At 39.6% G+C, this 20,986-nt stretch overlaps 1 protein-coding gene across 1 annotated transcript; it reads right to left on the reverse strand.

Moving 5' to 3' along the window:
• Positions 1–102: 102 nt before the first annotated feature.
• Positions 103–16,320, reverse strand: PPID (peptidylprolyl isomerase D; the record flags this gene model as incomplete). The annotated part of the gene is made up of 10 exons (XM_081999369.1): positions 15,934–16,320; positions 13,944–14,084; positions 13,389–13,495; positions 8,557–8,745; positions 7,673–7,795; positions 5,954–6,060; positions 3,245–3,386; positions 882–968; positions 756–798; positions 103–191 (listed from the first exon to the last, which is right to left on the reverse strand). Exons 1-10 carry the CDS (start codon positions 16,016–16,018, stop codon positions 103–105), a joined length of 1,113 nt encoding a protein of 370 aa, XP_081855495.1. The 5' UTR covers positions 16,019–16,320.
• Between the last annotated feature and the right edge of the window lie 4,666 nt (positions 16,321–20,986).

Here is a 20,986-nt window from a genome sequence, read left to right on the forward strand (position 1 = left end):
GCTGTAAACACTGAAAACTGCAGTACAGGGCAAATGAAAGCAGCAGTTCCATTTATGTTTTTGCATGAGTTAGTGCATACATTTAAAAGTTTAGAAAAAAAATCAAGCAAACATTTTAGCATAAGCTGCTTTCTCTTTCTCCTTCTGGGCTTTTATCTTCTGCTTGATTCTGAGTGTTTCTGTCTGGATAGCTGCTTAAAAAGAAAATCCATGATACAGTTACAGTAATCTCTTCACATTAGGTCTCCTAATGTGTCAAGACCAGGTCACACTGCTGCAACTTAACTTACCTGTATTATTTCATTTCATAGAACTGCATTTAATCTTCTATTAGGTCAGATACTAGCAGCAAAAAACCACTGTCCCTTACTTTGTTTCACCTGGTAAAGTAACCAGGTAGAGGAGGGTGTAGCACGCATAGGATTGGTGCCAACGCAGAATTTGAGAGCTAAAAATCTTACCCAATTAGACCAGGAAATTAAGAATGACCCCTGTGAGATGGGCAGATGGTTCAGGAGGCATGCCATTGACCTATATAAGCAGGTTTTCCAGTGCAACAGAAGCATCACTGCTGTACAAAACCAGATTTTCTACCTCAGTGGGCTCTGTGCTCAATACATCAGTGTTTAAGCTGGTGGAAGGCAGCATTCTAGGCATCACACTGGTACGATTTCCTACTAAATACTACCCTGGTTACTTTGTTCCATTCTTTAAAAAAAAAAAAAAGAATTTATAAAGAAACAGCTTTATTTTACCTTTGTCTTCAGGGGCTATTTCATGAGCCTTTTTAAGATCACCCTTAAAAAAAAAAGAAATACAAATTAATGTTCTGGTGAAATGTTTGGATTAAAAAAAAAAAAATTAAATACTGTGATCATTACCAATGCCTGATCGAGATCTTTTACTCCCTGCCATCCTTGAGCCCGTCTGTAGAGAGCTTTAGTATTTGCTGGATCTATTTTAAGAGCCTGTAAATTTAATAAAATTGTCACATTAACATTTCATATACTTCACAGCCTCCCATCTCCGCAAATGGCACAGCTCAGACCAGCAGATAATCTCCCCAGTTGGTTTGAGGGTAAGATGTCAAACATTAACGGTGTAAAAAGGAATGCTATGTTGTAGCACAGTGAATAGCTAGCTAATCCCTTCTAATACCACTGCACGAGAAGTCATCTTTTGTAAAGGACAAGCATACATGAGGATAAAATGGAACCTATGTGTGTGATATGTATATATCACTGTCATGGCAAAGGTGTTGCTGCAGTTCAAATTATCCTAACTGTGAGTCTTACAGTACAACTCCCTATATTGTAGGTCCTTCCACCACACAAACAAACCTTCAAATGTCATCATAAAGAAAACATGAAAATTTCCTGTAAAGCTTTTTTCACTGTAGGCTAGGAAGACATGTAGAAGCAATCCATCTCATGCTTCAGGAACCTTGCCAAGTTCCAGTCATTACAACTTTTTTGGGGGCTGAATGGTTTCACTAATGTGTATATGCCAGCTTTAATGACAGTGGCTGGGCAAAGAGATTGTTCCACTATTTGATTACTGAAATTATTTTTTCAAAGTACGTCAGTTAATTTGGCTAGCTAGCTGTTTTGTTTTCTTGCTTGTAAAGATCTCATTCTTTTTTCTTATTGCAGATAGTTCTATAGTGTGTCCTTTTTTATTATTGTTTTAAAGAATATAGTTTCTTAGGGATTAGAGGAAGTCTCTTTGCATGAATGTGTAGCTTTATGAATTTAATTTATTAACTTTAAATCATTAATTAAGAAAAATAAACATTAGATGATGCATCTAGATTTTTTTAAATCGCTTCAGTATTGGCTGTTAATATAAAGGAAGTATTACTCTGGGCACTTGTCCTGATCTCTCCATTGTAAAGCCTAGTGTCTCTTCTGTGTCAAGAATTAGAAAATTGGGTGTCTGTATTGTGTACATGTAGGTAGCATTCCTAGTTTTTAGGCTCAACCATTGTGCTTAGAGCTATTTTAAAGCAAGGTTTGTTTGAACAGATTCAGCAATTTGTAATTCCTTATTTACACCAAATAATACATGTATTACAGATTGTTAATTTAAATTGCTTTTGGCCTTAGGAATTGTTAAAAGCGAAAGTGTATAGTTTCTCATTAACAATTACCTTGAACTCTACTAGTTAATCTTAGGAAACTGGTGTTCTGGTTAAAACACTGATTAACACTTGTTATGAGATGTAAGCAAAATACCTTACAGAAGTCTATTACAGCTATGGAGTTGCCTTTATCTAACAATTCCGTAATGTTAAAAACAAGGAAGTGTTGGGTTTTTTTCCATAATGGCAAGTATCATGATTAATAATTTTTATCTGTAACGCTTCAATGCTGTTTCAATTTTTACCATTTTCTAGATGTCACGTTACACAGTTTTCTTACTTGTTTTCTTTCCTCATTCCCCATCTGTCCATTCTGAATATAGGTTTATGAAAGTTTTCCATATAGTAACGCCATCAGCAGGCTAGAAAACACGCCAGCTCTCTAGAGACCCCTCACACACAGATTATCTGAGACTCATGCTTTCAGCCTGAAGCCCTAGGAGATGCTGCTCAGGATCTTCTGCTAACAGATAAGAGAATTTTTTACTCTGTTTCCTTCAAGATTTCAGAGTTTTACTGAATTATTTAAAGTTTCCTCAAATATGCTAAATTCTCTCAGTATGTCTGTGTCACTGCTCCTTTTTTCCCCTTTAATTCTATTATTTTTTAGTATTTCCATATTTATTGTTTCCTCCTTTCTTCCTGTTCAGTGGTTTCATTTCACCACTAAGCCTACCTGAAACGGCTTTAGTTAGAAAGGTCACTTCAATGAATAAAATTCAAGACCATAAAATCTAAAAGCAAGTAAAACATTTTGCTCATACTAGTCTTCCACAGAAAAGTATTCCTCTTTCGATGAAGACAGTTTAACTCTTTGTAATACAAAAATTAGCTCTGCTAACCAAAGGGACAATGCCAGTGTGCATTTTTTTCTGGCAGTAAGCAACAGCCCTCTTTTGTTTGTTTCTAATGAGTCATTTCAATTTCAAAATCTTAAAAAAGCCACATAGTGGAAAGTTAGTAGTAACTTCACAACCAACCTTCTATTTTGTTTACTTTCAAATCATAAGCTTGTCAGAAGACTCTTTTAAACAGCTTTGTAGTTTCAGTTTCCTTTTTCTGTATAGGTCAATTGTTAATCAAAATACTAAACATTAAATTTACCTCTGAACAACTTTCAATGGCTCCCTGCCAATCTGACAGTTTTAGTTTACAAGCGCCAATGTTTAAAACACAGGTCAAAGCAACAGCCTTTAACTTTGGTTTGTCTGATGACTCTGCTACTGCTTCAGAAGCTTCTACATACCTGCAGAAAAACAGATTTAGAAAGAATGTGTATTAGTATTGCAACTTCCATTTTGTTCTGCCTTTAGCTATCTTTCTACAGATAATGTGTGGAACTGGCTTATCCAAACTGGTATTTTTAAAGCAGTTTCAATTCCACTATTACAAATATTTATTACACTAAATATATATACCCTGACAAAAAAAAGATTAACTCACTGGTGAATGTTTTCCTGTAACTCCTAGTCCTCCACTGTACTAATAGCATTATTTTCCTTAGACAAATGCATTATTTTAGATGGCATGAAACCATGAGAATTCATCTCAATGACTGTTTATTCTCCAAAAACATGTTGCTCATCAGTGGCAAAAAGTCAATGCCACCATTGCAACTTCTACATTCGTGGGAAGCTTCATCTTTCCTTCAGTTCCCTCAGTAATATTTTAATTAGTTTAGGCATTTATGGCTAAAATCTGAAGCTAACTTTACTTTGTAAAGGAGGGTGGTTTATGAGCATTAGTAACTCCACCTTATTTCCATTGTCTTCCTTCATGACTTTTTTCCTGAACTTCAAAACCGGCACTGGTTTAGGACTAAGCCACATCATTTACTGCATAGGCAAACTGTATCTCATTCTTTTTAATTTACAATGTGCTGCTGCTGTCAGTTTCTTATTTCAAATGGCAGAGGTCTGTTGTGGATATAAAAGTTCTAACACTTTTAATGGCGTTCTTGGTAGAACTTCTGTGGTTTTTATTTAAAAAATAAAAACCATGTGTTTGCATACATTCACATTTTAAGCATGCCATAATTAATGTAGTCTTTGCAGATCAGTGCCCACGTAAGTTCAATTTTTGCACACCCTATCTTTTGAATGTTGCATGGTTTGTATACAGCTTTAGACCACCGAAATAAGCAATACTTAAAAAGTAAATTAGACATAGTCCCAGTGATTTTTCCACTTGCTGGGCATCATGCAAAAGATAAGAACCAGAAAGGAGAGAAAAGGCTAAAAACTAAGGAGAGTTATAATACAAAACTGTTATGTTCAAAACAAACAATACATCTACAATATTTGTAAATCACACCAAAACATGAAAGGCTGCATTCTGCAAACAAAATAAGAGCTTCCAAGTACAAAGAAATCAGTAAGATGAATATCAATGGAGACAAGAGGAAGTAACATGTTTTTTAACAAAAAGTGTCAATTCTTACATATAAAATAATTTTTTTTTAAAATGGTCAAGCAGCCGTTAAGTCAAGAAAAAGGACAGACAATTATAATGGCTACACGGAAAGAAACAATATTGCCAGATGGTTTGCTCAGAGAGTTGTATATAAGACATAGGAGATACCCTGATAAGAGCTGTTCTTACTCTTATCAGTTCTGGTGAAGCGCCAGCTAGAATACACCATCCTACCTAAAGTATTAGGTTTTAAGATATGACAACAAGGCATGTCCACAAAAGTATGACCTATAAAGAAGAGCTGGAATTATCAGATTTGGTTAGTCTAGAAAAGTTACAATCCTTCCCATCCACAAGGACAAATAAGCCCCAAATAGAGGCTGTCTATTCAAACTGGAAGAGCCTTCCATTGGGTGTGCTTAAGAGTGAGCAAGACAACTAATTATACGGGATGGCATAATTATACCTGATATTTACCCAAGAATGGGGGGAAGAAATGGACAGATACAACACAGATAAAGATTTATTCCAGCCTTTTTTCTGCATAATTTCTAAAAGGTTTACATAGAAATCGTGTTTAATTCAGGGTTTCTGCTGGTCTATGATGGGCTTTTTGAGGTCAGGGGGAGACGTTGCATCTTGCGTTAATATCTGTAATTAAATAATCTGTATGCTTCAGAAAGACATCAATTGTTCAAAACCCAGTCAGTTAAAAACTTAGCTGAAGGATTAAATATGCCTGAATTCTTTTTTGTTCATTATTGTTACTGCTAGTTAACCAGTGATCATTAAGTAGGCATAAAGGTCACTATAACATTAAAAAAAAAGTTTTTAGGAGAAGCTCATATATATAAAGCAAAAAGCATGAAGAAAAGAAAGGAGCAGTATGGAAACAAAAGCAGAAAGGCCATGATTTTGAAGGCAAATCTGAACTATACATGGAGTCAGGATGATGGTATGGAGCCTCTGAAAAAATAATAATGAATTTAATAAGTGTCGCATTTGGCGGTACTCTCTCTTGAACTTACCAATTTCCTAAACCTACTGGTTTTTCAGAAATCAGAGAAAAAATACCTCCCTCCTTTCCTGTCCTTTAACTATCCTGTCTACTATTGTGCTTTTCTTCCCGGTTATGTACCAGCACAGCAAGAGTATTAAAAAAGGAGCATTTAGGCACTTCTAAACAATACTTCCTGCTTATAGCTCTTACCTAGCAATGAGTAGAAGACCTACTTGAATAAGCAGCTAAAAATCAACCAGATGTCTTCCAGATTCAGAAGGCTCTTTTTTAAAAAAAGAAAAGAGCACAGCAACAGGCACTTTTTAAATGCACATATAATTGCTTGATAGCAGTATTAATTTGGGTTACAGAACTATCTGATTGAATGATGATAGCCTTACCGTAAACTTTTACTATACTTTTTAGCTGCCACTGCCCAATTTTGCGATTTGAAGAAAGTATTTCCTATATTCTTTATGTCTTCTGCTATGGCCACAATCTTGTCAACCTAATAAAATAGATGGAAAATATAAAGTATGAACGTACTTATGAAAGAAGCCTTGAATAACTTAATGTTTAACAGTAGGATCCCATGTCCATCCTCTTTCAAAGATTATAAAATCTCAGAATAAAAATATTCCAATTTTAGACAAATACTAGCTTCAAACCACTCCTATAATATTTTCTACTTTATGCAACACAATAGTCTGAGAGCTTAAATTCCTAATGGGTGTTTTCTACAGTGTAAAGAGTAAGAAAATACCAAGAGACAACATAGCAGTTCAACTCCTTCCCCTAAATGCTGCTACCCACACAGAGCTATATATAAAGGTGTTGACCGTTATTCACAGAAGACATGTTAACAATCAAAGTATTCAACCAAGACTGCCTTATTCCCAAGAGGATTTTGTCTTCTGCTTCTCAAAATGCTATTAGTCACCTGAACTCTGCACACTCTCAAACTCGAAGTCGTATCAACACAATTCTCCTCCTCTCAAACCACTTAAAACATTTATGGAAAGAGAAAAAGAACAACTGCCTGTCTTTATCAAATCCATCATTTCTATTTCCAGAATGGCATACATTTCAAGTATTAAGTTACTTTTCCAGTGGCAATAAACAGTTTATAATTACTGCTGTCTATACCACAGTTGTCTTAAGCTCTGTCAAACATATATACTGCCATTTGTAATACTATCAGTTTACACTTCTACCCTACTAGAACTAATGACCTTGAAAAAATTTGTTCAATAGCATGAGACTAGTGTCACTCTGGTTTCTGTAGTTAGTTTATATGAGCAAGTTTAAAGTTAAAGGTGGCAGGCACCTGCCAGCTTCAGTTCTGAGCCAAGCAAAAGCTATCCAAAAACTTTTTCACAACTTGAAGTGCTTCTCAATAGTCAGACACAAGGAGTTTCTGGTTTCTGGCTGCAATGCTTTTTTTACTATTCTATTTCTAACTCTGTAGTTGGAATCTACACATGCAGTCCCCTTTTTTTTCCCTCTCACAAATCACTGTTTGATTCACACAGTTTGTCTCCTTCACTTTTAAGATAAAAACCTGCAGAAGAGCTGCTTTCACCAGTTTGCTCCCTAACTCTCAGCAGCTCTTCCTTCAGTTTGAACAACCTGAAAAGCAAATAACTATTGGGAATTGAGAATGACTAGTTCTGATGTAGTAAAAAATAATAATTATTTCTAGAAAGTTAAACAAAATCTTTTTAAGGGAGGATATTTAAAAAGTTGCACAGCCAGAGTATATAAGTACAACATTCGGTTAGTCTGCAGGATGGAGTTCTAGTAATTGCAATTTCTCACTACAGCACAAACAGAAGTAAAAAGAAACAAAGAACAGAAAACAAAAGTGTCATAATTCTAAGTAATTGTAGTTTTCGTTACTGGGGAAAAAAACAGCTGTAATTAGCACTGAAAAAAAAAAAAAGAGATAGCAATCCCTTCCCACAGCATTCTCTTGCCTAAAATTGAATGTCACCATTTAATCAGGACCTTGATCGATTCTTAAGAAAAAAGGCTTAATGAACATCATCACAGACACCATGTAACTCAGATTACCTACAAGTCTTGCATTCTGTAAAATATGCTAACAGAAAAACACTTACATCTTTCAAGTCTATATCGGAATCTTCAGGAAAATCTGGATGAGCATCTCCAGATCCATCCTGGGGAACAATTCCCCAGTCATCTCCTTCCTTTAGCTCTCCACATTCTGCAATGACGCACAACTGAAAAAATAAAGGGTAAATAGCAATATTGCTTATTAAGACAATTAAAAAAAAAAAAAAGCCACAACTTCTGGGTGCTCTTTGAAATTCAGTAAAAATGCTTCTTCATCTGTTGTTTGGGTGCATTCATTTCAGATACCCATCACATCATTAGCCTATCCTCATCAAAAGGCTTTTATCACAGAAAGTGCTGTGTTCAGAGGAGCAGCATTCCAGGAACACCATACCCACACTCCACAGAGAGGCTGGAAGAGGAAATGGCAGCAAACTGAGCTGCAGCAAAACACAAGACATGGAAGTTCTACTACGTTAGAGAAGACAGTTCTTTCTTAAACTGCTAAGTCTTTTAAAGTTGCAGAGGTATCAATTTTTCAAACAACCACAAACTGACATGACCTGCACACTGATTGCTTTTCCAGAAATTGTGAATTCCACCTTTTAATTTCATCACTCATCCTACACTTCTAGCTGTGCATTTCCACCTTCACCCTGATAAAAGACTTCCACCCTCACAGCTGTGTTGAGTAAGAAATCAATTGTTTGTGCTGGGGGAATTTACAGCAAAAGAACAAAAGCCTCTTAACAAGGACATGGGAAAAACAGAAACACTTTTATAGTAAATATATAAACATATAAACAGTAAAAATAACTGGTTAACATTTAATAGTTCTAAATATTACACTAAGCATTTAGAAGAAATGAATATACATCATATAATGGAAGAATAATCATCATCTGTAAGTGCCTTGGATTTTGCTTACCTTAACAGGATTTTCTCCTTTAACTTCAACGTTTTCTAACATTTTAACTACACCCATTCCTTTGATCACTTGGCCAAACACCACATGTTTCCCATCCAGGTGAGAAGTAGGCACCGTTGTAATAAAGAACTGAGAGCCATTAGTACCAGGTCCTGCATTTGCCATGCTCAACAGCCCTGGTTTATCATGCTGCATTGGGGGGAAAAATCACAATAAACATATAAAAGATCTCTGGTAAAACCACATATAAGATTATTTAAGGCTATTCATATATATAGCAAGGACAGCCATAATGACAACTTGGTAAACCAGACAGTTACATACAGCTGGCAAGTAATTTTACCTATCATGACTGAAGAGGGCAAATGCCCAGCTCTGCATCTTTACTTGCCACCTAGCAGTCTAGCAAGCAGAGCCATATGTGTGACTTGATGCTGTAACATCTGTCTGCTTCTTGTACACTGAATCTCCTGCACAGCTGCTGAGTTTAGAGAGATCGATCACCTGAGAGACATGTGAAGTTCCTCCCTGGATTATTCAAGACCACTGGCCACAAGAAAAAAAGCAAAACAACATTTAATCAAGACGGGTATGTATTGCTAATTTTATAGATGCTACTCACACAAAGTATACTGTAGAACTGTGGGTTTTAGCGGACTGTGGTCTTTACTATTTAAGGGTTCATGGGGTTTTTTGAACCCCTTCACCTTCCGAGAGAGACAGCTTTTATTCTGTTGGGATTTTTAACCTAATTATTTTGGCTCATGCTACCAGGCCACAAACTAACAAAAATTTATTAAACTGCCCAACATGAAAAAATATTGTTTATCTTGTTTTTTGTAAGTACTTTCTCCTTCTTTGAAATAAGAATTATCTTGCTCCATCACACAGATAATTTTGTTTTCAGTTGTACTGCAGAAATGTACTTTTCGTATGTGTTGTGAATCTCTTGTTAAACAGGCATGACACAGCCATTAAGATTATTCTCCCCAAGTTGATCTGGTTATTAAGTGCAAGGAACCCTGTTTAGCGTAAGTCAGTATGTTGTACCAAGACACTGGTACATGTCTGAAGCAGGCAAGCTGTGGTATTCCTAGGAAACTTGACAGTGTGGAAGGGCAAAAAGAAAAAAAGTATGACAGCACAGAGGAGACAGAATCAGAAATTGCTATGAAGTAGACCTCAGAGCTCAATGGGAGGCTGGTTAGTTTGAGGCAACAGTCTGACAGAGCTGTATTTAAGCATCTGGTTTGTCCCTATAGTCTCTACCACTTTGAAAAACCTGTTGTTTTGGAAACTGTTTTCCCACACAGTGTTTGGACTTCCATGGTGGTAGGGAGAAGTCCTTGCTTGAGGTGTTCATCTGGTCATACGGCACAATGAGTCTGAATCTTTCAACCAGAAATTGGCTCAGGAACTCAGAAAAGGTTGTACAGCTGAGAGCTGGAATTGCACCTAGCCAACAGATAGCTACTGGAATAATCTTGACTTGTCTCTTCTAATCTTGAAACTCATCCTGGGAATCAGAGATGGCAAATGACAGAGAGGAAGCCTGTGATCCACAGCAAGAGAAGGCATCTGGTAGCAAGCCTGCAGGAATGCAGCCTCCAAAACAAACATCTGGCATTTTGCATTGTAGTTGCTGCCAAACAAGTTCATCAGAAGTGTTGCCCCATAGGAGATTTTTGCAAATACCATTTGAGGCTGGTCACTGATTTACTGCCCAAGAGGCAGAATAAGACTTATAAATCTGACTTTTTTTTTTTCCTAATTACAACTAATGCTAAACAGCAATGGTTTGTGAACGAAAAGCCAAGTAACAATAAGCCGTGGTGTTGCCTTATAACTGCATGTTTACCATGTAAAGATTTGGAGGACAAGTTGGAAAGTTACAGACAACAGTCTGGTGACTGTGATCTTCACACTTACATGCAACCCCATTTCATTTGTGACCAAGTCTCGACATTAGTCCCATTGATGACAGTCCCTCATCCCTCCTCAGTAAACAAAACTGTTGTCACTCATGCATTTCCTTGCCATGAGTGTTTTGAAAAACACTGCATAGATAGTCTTTCCTGTGATGGTTTCTGCTTGTCATTTTGTAAGCTTATAAAGCAAGTAAAAACGTGCGGACAAAATCAGATTCTCTGACGGATTCAAGGCTTGCAAAACTATGCCATGGTAACAACACTGCTTGAGGACTGTGTAAGTTGGGTGTTCCACAATGGCACAACCCTTAGCTGGAGAAGTGACACCAAAAAAAGCCTAGTGGGATTGATCTGACATGGTAAGCTGACTACTGACAAAGTCCTCCAGTTTATTGCAATTTATAGGAAACCATACCAACAACACAAGAACAAACAGGTAGCTCCTTAGCTCCAGTGTCCCCAAGTGTCAACAAAAACAACTCATTGTTGTCCAAGACAGTAGTTTAATGACACTTTGCAGGACTGCCAGATTAAGTGCAAGACCCAGTGAATTTCTGTATGTAGTAGACGCATTTAACTCCCACTGAAATCCTAACATACTTGGCCAACAGATGATGGGAATTGAGCTCCCAGAGCCTGTACAAGATCCAGGTGAGTCCTCCAACTCATCCCTGGCACATTGACAACTTTCGTTATACCTGAGCGGTCACAGAAGTACAGAAATGGGGATCATTTGCATTCCATTCATAATTACCTCCAGATCTCACTTGACAGTATAACCAAGAAAGTAACAAGGACTCAAAGTCTTCAGGGAGCTACAAATCCTGTGACAAGGACCAATGCAGAAGAGGAACTTTACGCAGCAGTGCCACAGGCACCACCAGAACAAGTGTCAGACTTCATAGAACATCTTTCACAACTGTAAATAACTTTATGGTGAATGCTGAAGCTACATTTCCAGCTATTGCGCCGAACTTGGTAATAGACTTTGATGTCTGTTTAGTGGAGGATTGCCATATTTTCTTTTCCTAAAATACTGTTTGGAGGCAAGCACAATTGAAGTCCGGGCTTTCTTTTAACCATGGGACAATGATGTCTGTAAGTTTTTTAGTCAGTGGTTTTGAGGAGTCATTCATATGCTAACACATAATAACATGATATGAAAACTGCTTAATGCCAGTGCTGAGAGTTGTTACACCTACAGCAGTGGGTGTCCTGGCTGTTGTAAGGGATACTTGCAGAACATGTTATTTTTGTTGCTTCCAGGTAGTACTCCCACCCAGGTTCATAATACGATTACTAATAATTCAAGCAGGGGGATTTTTTCCAGATGCACAGCTCGTTATGTACAGATGAGAACACAGGTGAGCACTCAGAACAATTATTATGGTTACCACTTTTCTCGACAATAGCCAAGTCTCCTAGACAAAAAATGTAAGTCATGGTGTGCAGGTAATACTTAAATTTGGAGATCTTCAAATAGCGTATAAATTGTAGGCTTAAGGTACACAGACCTGCTGTACAGTACTGTGAAACGCAGTCTTCTTCCCTTTCTGGAATACTTATTTTTAAAGAAAGGTAGCACTAAAATGCTTTAAAAAAAAAAGAAAGATTTAAAAATACAGAAGGCAAACATTTCTTCTTTCAAAGCATAAAAAGGAAGTCAATCTTATGTCAAAAGACAGACACTGGAGGCATCAACTGCATTTGATTTTGATGACAAAAAGAAGCCTGAAGAATGGTAATGGACATTTTGAAGTTTATTCCTTTGCAAAAGAAAGAAGGAAAGATACAGGACAGATCCTGAGAAAACTGTTGTTCAAAAATTGTACTTTTTAAGTTGTGTGTGTAAAGCACATGCACCTGCAGTCTTCTAGTGGCGTCTAGAGGTTGATTTTGGGTACAAAGAGAGTTTTAGAACTTCCTACTCTCGCAGCACAGTTCCCTCCTCTCTTCCTGCAGCTGGGCTGAGAAAACTGCTTGTGGGACTGCACTAATGGTTGAGCTCTGACACAGGAGTGGCAGTAAGTAATGGGAGGAGTAGGAATTCCTGCCATCAAAGCCAGCATTGCTTAAAATTCATCCTCAAATTGAGACCTTTGCATATTCAAAAACTTGCTTGGTTCACAGCACATTTTTCCAGCATTTTGGGTAAAAAAACCCCATTCATAAATAGCCTTTTACATCTCATATAATTGAAAACTACTGTAGCGGGGAAAATGCTTTCTTTTACATTTTCCTTTGGATTAATTCTGCAGTCTACCATGGATTCCTCACTTCTTAAATAAGAAAGGTATTTCTCACATGTAATCTTATGAATGTTATTAGCATATGGAAAAAAAGAATCATAAAACCCATTTAATGCTAACATACTGTATATGCTTGAGTGACAAAATTTGCCACTCTTAAAATATCATCCCTACTTCAATGAGAACCAAAATATTGTTCCAAATTAATTTCTGATGGTGCAATTAAAAAGAAAATTTAAGCTACAGCTGTCTCTGTCTTAATGAAGTTGACCTCATTTTGTGTGTATTCACACATGTATTTGTTCTGTATTCAACAACAGCTTTAAGGACAAAGTAGTTTGGGGCTTTTTTGCTGCATTCTTTCCACTGCTTCAAAAATATGTTAACCTTGGACTAAAGAGCACTGACTCATAGAATCATAGAATAGTTTGGGTTGGAAAGGACCTTCAAAGGTCATCTAGCCCAACCCCCCTGCAATGAGCAGGGACATCTTCAACTAGATCAGGTTGCTCAGAGTCACGTCCAACCTGACCTTGAATGTTTCCAGGGATGGGGCTTCTGCCACCTCTCTGGGCAACCTGTTCTGAACGTGAAGAAAAATTAAAATTACTGAAACTTCACAAACTGAATACAATTAGTATTTTCAATAGAGTACCTTATAATGAAAGTTTTCATCTTCAAATTTTTCACCATATATACTTTCTCCACCTGTGCCATTTTGGTTTGAGAAATCTCCTCCCTGGACCATGAATTGTTTAATAACTGTAAAAGAAAATAATTATAAAATACAGCAGTAAGGAAGGAAAGTCACAAAGAAAAACAATTCAGAGATGAAGAGCAATCCCTGTCATCAGCACCTGCACCTAAATAAAACCGAAACCCACCTTTTATTTATCAAGTCTCCCTAAGTAGTCCTTCTCAGGTAAGTGGACATCAGTTGATATTTAATCCTTTACCTGAAATCACTTCAACCTATTCCTAACTCATAGTAAACTAGTTTTACTAACTTACTAGTAAATTTATAATTTACTATTGCCAATGCATGGTAAAAATATCTTAGTCATTGGGAGGATCAAAAAGTCAAAAACTTACTTTCAGACAGCTTATTTCTTAAACAAGTGCTTAGAAATATTATTTAACATTATTTCAAATACTGATAATGGAGGACTTCCGTTACCAACAGGAAAACAGAGGACTTCATAGAACTTACTTCTGTGGAAAGGACATCCTTTATAATGGAGAGGTTTTCCAGTGGTAGGCCCTGTTCCTTTCTCTCCTGTACATAACGCACGGAAATTTTCAGCAGTTTTAGGTACAACGTCAGCAAATAATTCAAAGACAATGCGTCCAACTGAAATGACAAAGAGAGAATGAGACATATTTTTTAGTCCCATCCTTGGCATGGTGATGTGTTGAGCATTACAGGCCAAAGGAAATTAATGTTTCAGACTTGATTAATTTTATTTAGATTACTGTTAAATTTACATTTGGGGGTTGTTCCATGGCAATCGCTGTCAAGAGTTACATTAGGTTTTTATCAAGGTTATTATCAACAATGAATTCCACTATCAAGAATAATTTAGGGGAATAAAGACAGATTCTGCCAAAAAATACAAAAAATGCCAAATGCATTTTCTGCTTAAAAAAACCCTGTGTGGGAAATCACACACATATACATTAAAGATAAATTAGGTATTTTAACAAGCATACTTGTTTTATGTCTATTTTAACATACATATATAGCTTGTTCAATCAAAAATAGATACAATAAAAAAGACTGTTTTGTGAAGGCTTTCATTTGATGAAAAGGCTTTTGCCAAACATGTACAGCAACGCTACTCCTCATTCTCTTAAACCCCAATTTTACTAAGACACTGGCATATGAATAATGACTAATTACAGTTACAGATGCTACAAGCAATCATTAAATCAAAAAATGTACATGTTTTAACTAAAGGAAGTAAAGCCTGAGTGGCTAACAGATCCCGAAAGAGCTGATAAATGGATTCTGTGCCAAATTCTGATCTTTTCACAAACTGGCTTCTTGGAGAGCTATTTCTCATTCCACCTGTTTCCTCATCTGCCTCACAGTCAATTAGTTAACATAACTTCACTCTACTGGAAGCTAAATGTAAATATATTAATTCTAATTAATACAGGAATGAAAACAAATTAGACAACTGAAAGTCAATGAAAGGCAAATCATCTTACAGACTTTCTTCTTTTATTCCTCTGAGTAGCAGAACGAATAAATGAGGCAATATCCTGCCAAAAAAAGCAGCATCTACCTTCACCCACGCCAATTTTGGAAACCTACCCTCTCAAATATTACCCCAGCTTTCATGTTGTTGTTTTCTTACTTCCATTTTGACCGTTTGCCCAGATTTTTGAATGACCTCTGGCAACACCGACGATGCCAAGAGCACGACCGGCACCACCCGCCTGCTTCAGCTTTTACCTCCGCAAGCCGGCGGTGGCGGCCAGGTAAGGCCCGGCGCGCTGTGGCGCGTCCCCACGACATGGCGGGGGGGTAGGCGCGGCCTGGAGCCGGCAGTCGCAGCCTGACGAGAGGGTCGCTCTGAGGGAGGCCGAGCTCGGCGCACCGACGGCACGCGGAAGTTACGCGTGCAGGAGCGGGCCGCCGCCACAGGCACGCCCGGGACCCATAGCGCGCGGAGCACTGTGCCGGTCGGCTGCGCTTGGCTGGGCGGGTCTGTACGGGAAGGTGCTGCAGGGGCTCCCTGATTGATGGCCGTACGTGTGCCTGCTCCCCTGCCTCGCCCACGAGAGGAAATATCTTCCCTCAAGTGGGAAGCTGGGGGAATGGGGCGCCGACACAGCCACGTTGCCCTTCCCTCTCTTTTCCTCGGGCCTGTTCATTCTGGCGGGGAAACCTCGGAGGGAGCGCGCAGGGCGCCGGAGGAGGCCCCCTCCCGCCCCGCAACACGCCCGTTCGCGGCGGGGCCATGTTTCTCCTCCTCCTCCCCGGTGCCGGGTGCGTGTGCTCGCAGCCCGCGGGGACAGCGCCCGGCCCAGCCCGGCGCCTCCGGAGCCCAACGCTCCCTCACCGTCGAGAACGATCCGGGCCCCGCGCCTTCCGCACAGGCGCTCCCCGGCCCCGGCCCACCGCGCGGGAGTCGCGCGGGAATCGCCCGGGTCCCCGCCGCGACGGCCCCGTCCCGCCCCCGCTCCCTCCCCACCTCGCTCGCCCCCGATGTCCACATCGAAGAAGGCGCGGGGGTTGCAGGGCTTGCTGGGCCGGGCGAGAGGGGACGGGTGCGACATAGCGCAGCTGCCCGCGACCGCGGTGGCTCCGCCTGCTCGGCCGCCCGCGATTCCGGCCGCCGCGGGGTCGGGGCCGCTTCCCGCTCCTCCCACCGGCGGGGGCGGGCGGGTGGCAGAGCGGGACGCGGCCGCTGGCGGGGAGAAACCTGCCTCCGAGGTAACGGCGGCGCGGGCCGCTGGTGCCAGGCCAGGCTGAAGGAGCGCGGCCGGGCTGGGCGCCGCGGCCGGCAGCGTTGCGGGGGCGGTGTGTGGTGGTCGCCTCCCGGTGCCCCCGGCACGGCCTCGCACCGCTCTCGGAGGCCGCTGGCAGGAGGGCCGCCGGTGGTCGCAGCCTGCGCAGCGCGGGGTGCCGCACGGCGGAGCAAGGGTCCCGCAAATGGCAGCAGGAAGGGTCTGCCTCTGCGTCCTGCCTCGCAGCAGCCTTAAGTGACTTGGAGATAATCTGCAAAGGAAAAACGTTTCTTTCTTGGGGATATATACACACACGGAAGGCCTGGAAAGGCGGGTAAGGAGAGGGATTTTTGATTTTGCCTGGGTCTATGTTATATGAGAGAAATGCAGGCTTTGTGAAAACCTGTGACTCATGGAAAAATGGGCAAATTGTCAAAAGTGACTATCACCACATAAATGTTTAGAAACACTGAATAAATCCAGTCTTCTTAACGTCTGGAAACAAAATGTGTTTCTTCCCAAAGTACGAATATCATGATAATTGACCAAGGCAAACAATCTCTTTCAGCCACATGTGTTGACCAAGGGATATGAAAACCACCAACAAATTTTGTTGGGGCTCCTCAAGGTGCAGAATTCCCAAGCAGGTGAAGGGTCAACATGGCCACGTCCTGGGCTTGCTGGCATCATGAAGGCAAGGTATGTGTTGAGGCAAAAGCAGAAGGGACAGAAGAGTGCTGGGCTCTGACTCTTGCAAATTTGCAGTCCTTCTGGGAATGCTGCTGACCAAAATGAGCTTCTCCATTCCCTGGACTTCTCTAATCCATCCCAGAAACCTCTACATTCATTCTTTGATTCATTGTATCCTCCAAAAGCTTTCTCCTCGAATTCATGTCATCTTTATATGTTTGGTCTTGAGCTTCATCAAGCTGGTTTTCATCTCTCTCTCTCAGTATGTGCTCAATATTAGGCCTGTCAGAGGGCAGTTGTAATTCCCAGATCGAAAGAAAAGATGAAATAGCGTTGATATTAATAACACTGCAGTCCATATACTGCATCATGATCATTCCAACAGCCTCTGTACAGATGTTGGATAGAAGAGGTGATTAGCACCGAGTGCTGTTGCATATTGCATCTGGGAACCCTTAACAGAAGGAAAAGCCATCTGCTACCATCTGGGAACACTTAGTGAGGAATCAGTGGAACCACACTAAGGCATTTCTCTCTCTGAGCCAGGTCATGCAGCTGTGTCAGGGATTTCGCATGCTCCACGATGTCAGAGGCCACCAGAGCTTTGAGTCATTTGTTAAGTTACCAGGCATCTGGCCATGGTCACTGGCCGAGATATTTTACTCATTATGCTTAGCATAGGTGAGGTGAAGTGGCGTAGGAGAAGTGATCTCAGTGAGGCAGTTGCTAGCCAAGTGAGTACAGTCTAGAAGAGATTTCTTTAGCAGACATCAGAGTAAAGTGTGTTTTGTTGGTGTGTGTCCCCCGCAAGAGCTGTTGGCAGCCTCCTCTCAGGAAGAAGCAGTGATTCATTCTTCCAGGAGCAGACTTACGCAGTCCCTGCAGTTTTTTTTCCTGGCCAAATTGGAATAGTCTAGATTTTAGATTAGTAATTCATGTTACAGTAGTTGCTTGCAAGTCCCTATGTGCAAGGTACTTTGGAGGTACAAAGAAAGAGGCAATCCCTATGCTAATTTGGAGATGTGAGCTGAAAAAGAGAGAAATTAAGCATCTTTCTCAGTGTCAGTAGGAGAGTCTGGAAAACATGTGAGCTGAATTAATATCTCCCAAGTACTGCAGTAGCATAATTACTATACATACTAATTTATAGTCATGGAAAGATTGTAAAAAACTAGTATGACTTCTGTCAAGAATATACTCAGTGATTTGATGTTCAAATTAATGTGTTAAGTTATACACAAAATTGATAGATAAATAATCTCTTTCAAAGTCAGACTTACTTTATAAGTCTTCTAAAATCTGTTTTCAAGCAGTAATATTGACTTCGTGATTCTCTAATACTTTGTGGTCTTGTAATTTAAAAATATTTCCTATCAACAAAGTATCTCTTATGTTTAGACACTTCTGATAGTTTTCTTAGTAAATACTTGTAAGCAATGCATAGGAGCTGTAGCTGAATTGCTTGTTAAACTTCTAAATTCAGTTATTTATTTTTCTGCACACACAGCTTTGGCTACTTAGTGTAGTTAGCGTATTATCATTAGATAAGCATGTGTTGGGAGTGCTAAAAATACAGATTTGCCCTCCAAGAAGTACATCGTACTTGCTGGAGCATGACACTCCAGCCTATTGGAACTCGGAGATCAGTCAGGGCAAGGGTTCTTCTCATGTGGATCTTACCTGTCCAGCCAGTTACAAAATCTTGGTTTTCACCTCTTCTTCCCTCCCTGACTGAAGAAGCTTTCATTGATAAATGCATATATCATCTTAAGTCTTACACTCTAATGGGAGACACAGTGAGCAAATACATTTAATAAAATAGCATTCACAAAAGAATAAATTATAAAATAAATGTTACTTATAATTGTTGCTGATTATGTAAGCTGGGCAAATATGTACAGATTCAGAATAGAAGTTTTTGCTCTTTGTTTAATTTTCTTGCTCTTTTTTTCACCTCTAAATCTGTACTGGACACTGTGAAAAAAGTAGAAGCATAAACATGTTAATTCCACCAGAAGGTGAATGATTTGGCTCAGTGCAGAACTGCCTTGTCTAAGGTTATTTATTAAAAGCCATTTTGGTTTGTGTGGGAGTAATCGTAAGTTTGTGGGTTTTTCACTGGACTGAATTGTAGCTTCAGAAATGTGGTCCAGTGGAGCACTGATGGGATCCAGCTGGCAAGCGACTCAAACACATACCTAACCAGCTTTTCAGAACAGCTAACAAGAAGCTTCCAGTATGCAGGTTTTTTGGTAACAGCCTTGGTAAGGATGCTTTCACTGCTCCCTGTGGAATAGAACAGCCACTCACCCTTTCCTGTGCCATGTGACACACAGGGTGCATCATGTGCTATTCCCATGTGACCTGGCACGTCAAACATGTCACCTACATGAATGAGACATGAGAGAGGAGAGAGAGGAATAAATCTGTTTTCTCATCATCAGGCTTATTGTTCCCCATGTGTACCAAGTCTTTTTCTCCGTAAAGCTGAATAAAAAGGTCACAGATTAAATCCATACTGAATACTTACTGACTCTGAGCCGATTCCTCTAAGCTGAATTATAATGCAATGTTAAACAAGGAAAAAACCATATGTTCTTGTCTCCGGATATTTTAAAAAGCAAATTGTCTACGCAGAGCTGACATAATATGACAGAAATTGAAAGAAAAGTCATGCATTTACTCATCGCTAACTTTCAGATATGCTGGTCCCCGAAGAAATGGTTTAGCTAAGAACCAGGCAAAAATAAGCAGACTTTTTAGCTATATATTTTGGTTCTACTTAGAACATGTTTTAAAGGCAAATAATCACAGTAGCATTAGGACCTCAGGACATGAGGAGGCATTGGCAGAGAGTGCCTATGACTTCTGACAACAGTACAAGCCATGGCTTGCCAGAAGGTGCAGCCCAAAGTGTCAGCTAGCCTCTGCCCCTGTTGCCGCAGTGCTGATGGGAGTTGTTTGTTTTGTTGCTAAATTTCTGCTCTCACTTTTGTTACAAATGTATGTCCTGCATACTACTGCAATTTCATGTAAATGTATAATGCTGTTTATCATAGTTATCACTAAAAAGTACTAAAATATCAGTTATGGTGACTATAATCTTTATAATGCAGAAAGCCTTTTTGGTTTGCATCTAATATGGGTAGGATGGAGTCCAAGGTGAACTACATCAGCATTTAAAGTCAGGAGTTCAACCAGCAAATAGTAAGTCCCAGAACAGATTTCGCCATTGAAAATCTGGGACATGAGGATTTCCAGTTAGGCTGTGGATGGAGTCCCAGGCAGGAGTCTTAGAAATACAATCTGCCAACGCTAACAACTCGGTTGTAGAGAGGAACCACACCAGGTTCTAAACAAGTATTTGAACACTCACAGGTATGTACGTCTTCAGGCTCTTCCAGAGGAAAAAGTAGTGTACCTTTGCTTTAGGAAATTTGACAAGATACAGAAGTTAACAGAAGTGACTTCAGAGGATTGTAAATACCTATCACCTTCACACAATCCAGTTCTCACCATATTACTTGATATTTACATTGTGGTGGTTAAAAAATGCCATCCCTTATCTGGCCTTTCTCTCTATTTTTAACACCAAAGACTGTTGAAAATTAAATGTTTCATTATGTACATCAATACTTCCAGTAATTTTGAAACAATTAAATTAGTATTTCCCTTCAAACTGTCTTTCAATTTTCAAGTGACTGTATCTTCTATGTAAAAAGACAGTGAAACTGCTTATCTGTATTAAGGCAGCACCTTTGTGGCACTGTTCAGGGGCTGGGAAAAGTTGCTGCAGCAACAGCACGAGTTATGTAAAGCTCCATTCCATGAAGGATGAGTAAGCTGGTTTGCAGGGGGCTGCAATCCCAAGCTCTCTGGTTCTGTCAGTTTCTGTCCCTGCTTGCAAAGTGGAATACATTTTATAACAGGTTTTAAAATTCTCTCTGGAGAGTAATTTAGACCTACTGTGCTAAATAGTAATATTAACAATTAATAATTGTTGTGGAGAGAGAATAGTTCCAGACATTTCTTCATATCACATTTTACTTGGCATGTTTGAAGTGGCAATAAAAATTGGACTTCATTTATTTTACAGAATCCAAAATG

Source organism: Phaethon aethereus, assembly GCF_964289735.1.
Source record: "Phaethon aethereus genome assembly, chromosome: 4".
Lineage (NCBI taxonomy): Eukaryota > Metazoa > Chordata > Aves > Phaethontiformes > Phaethontidae > Phaethon > Phaethon aethereus.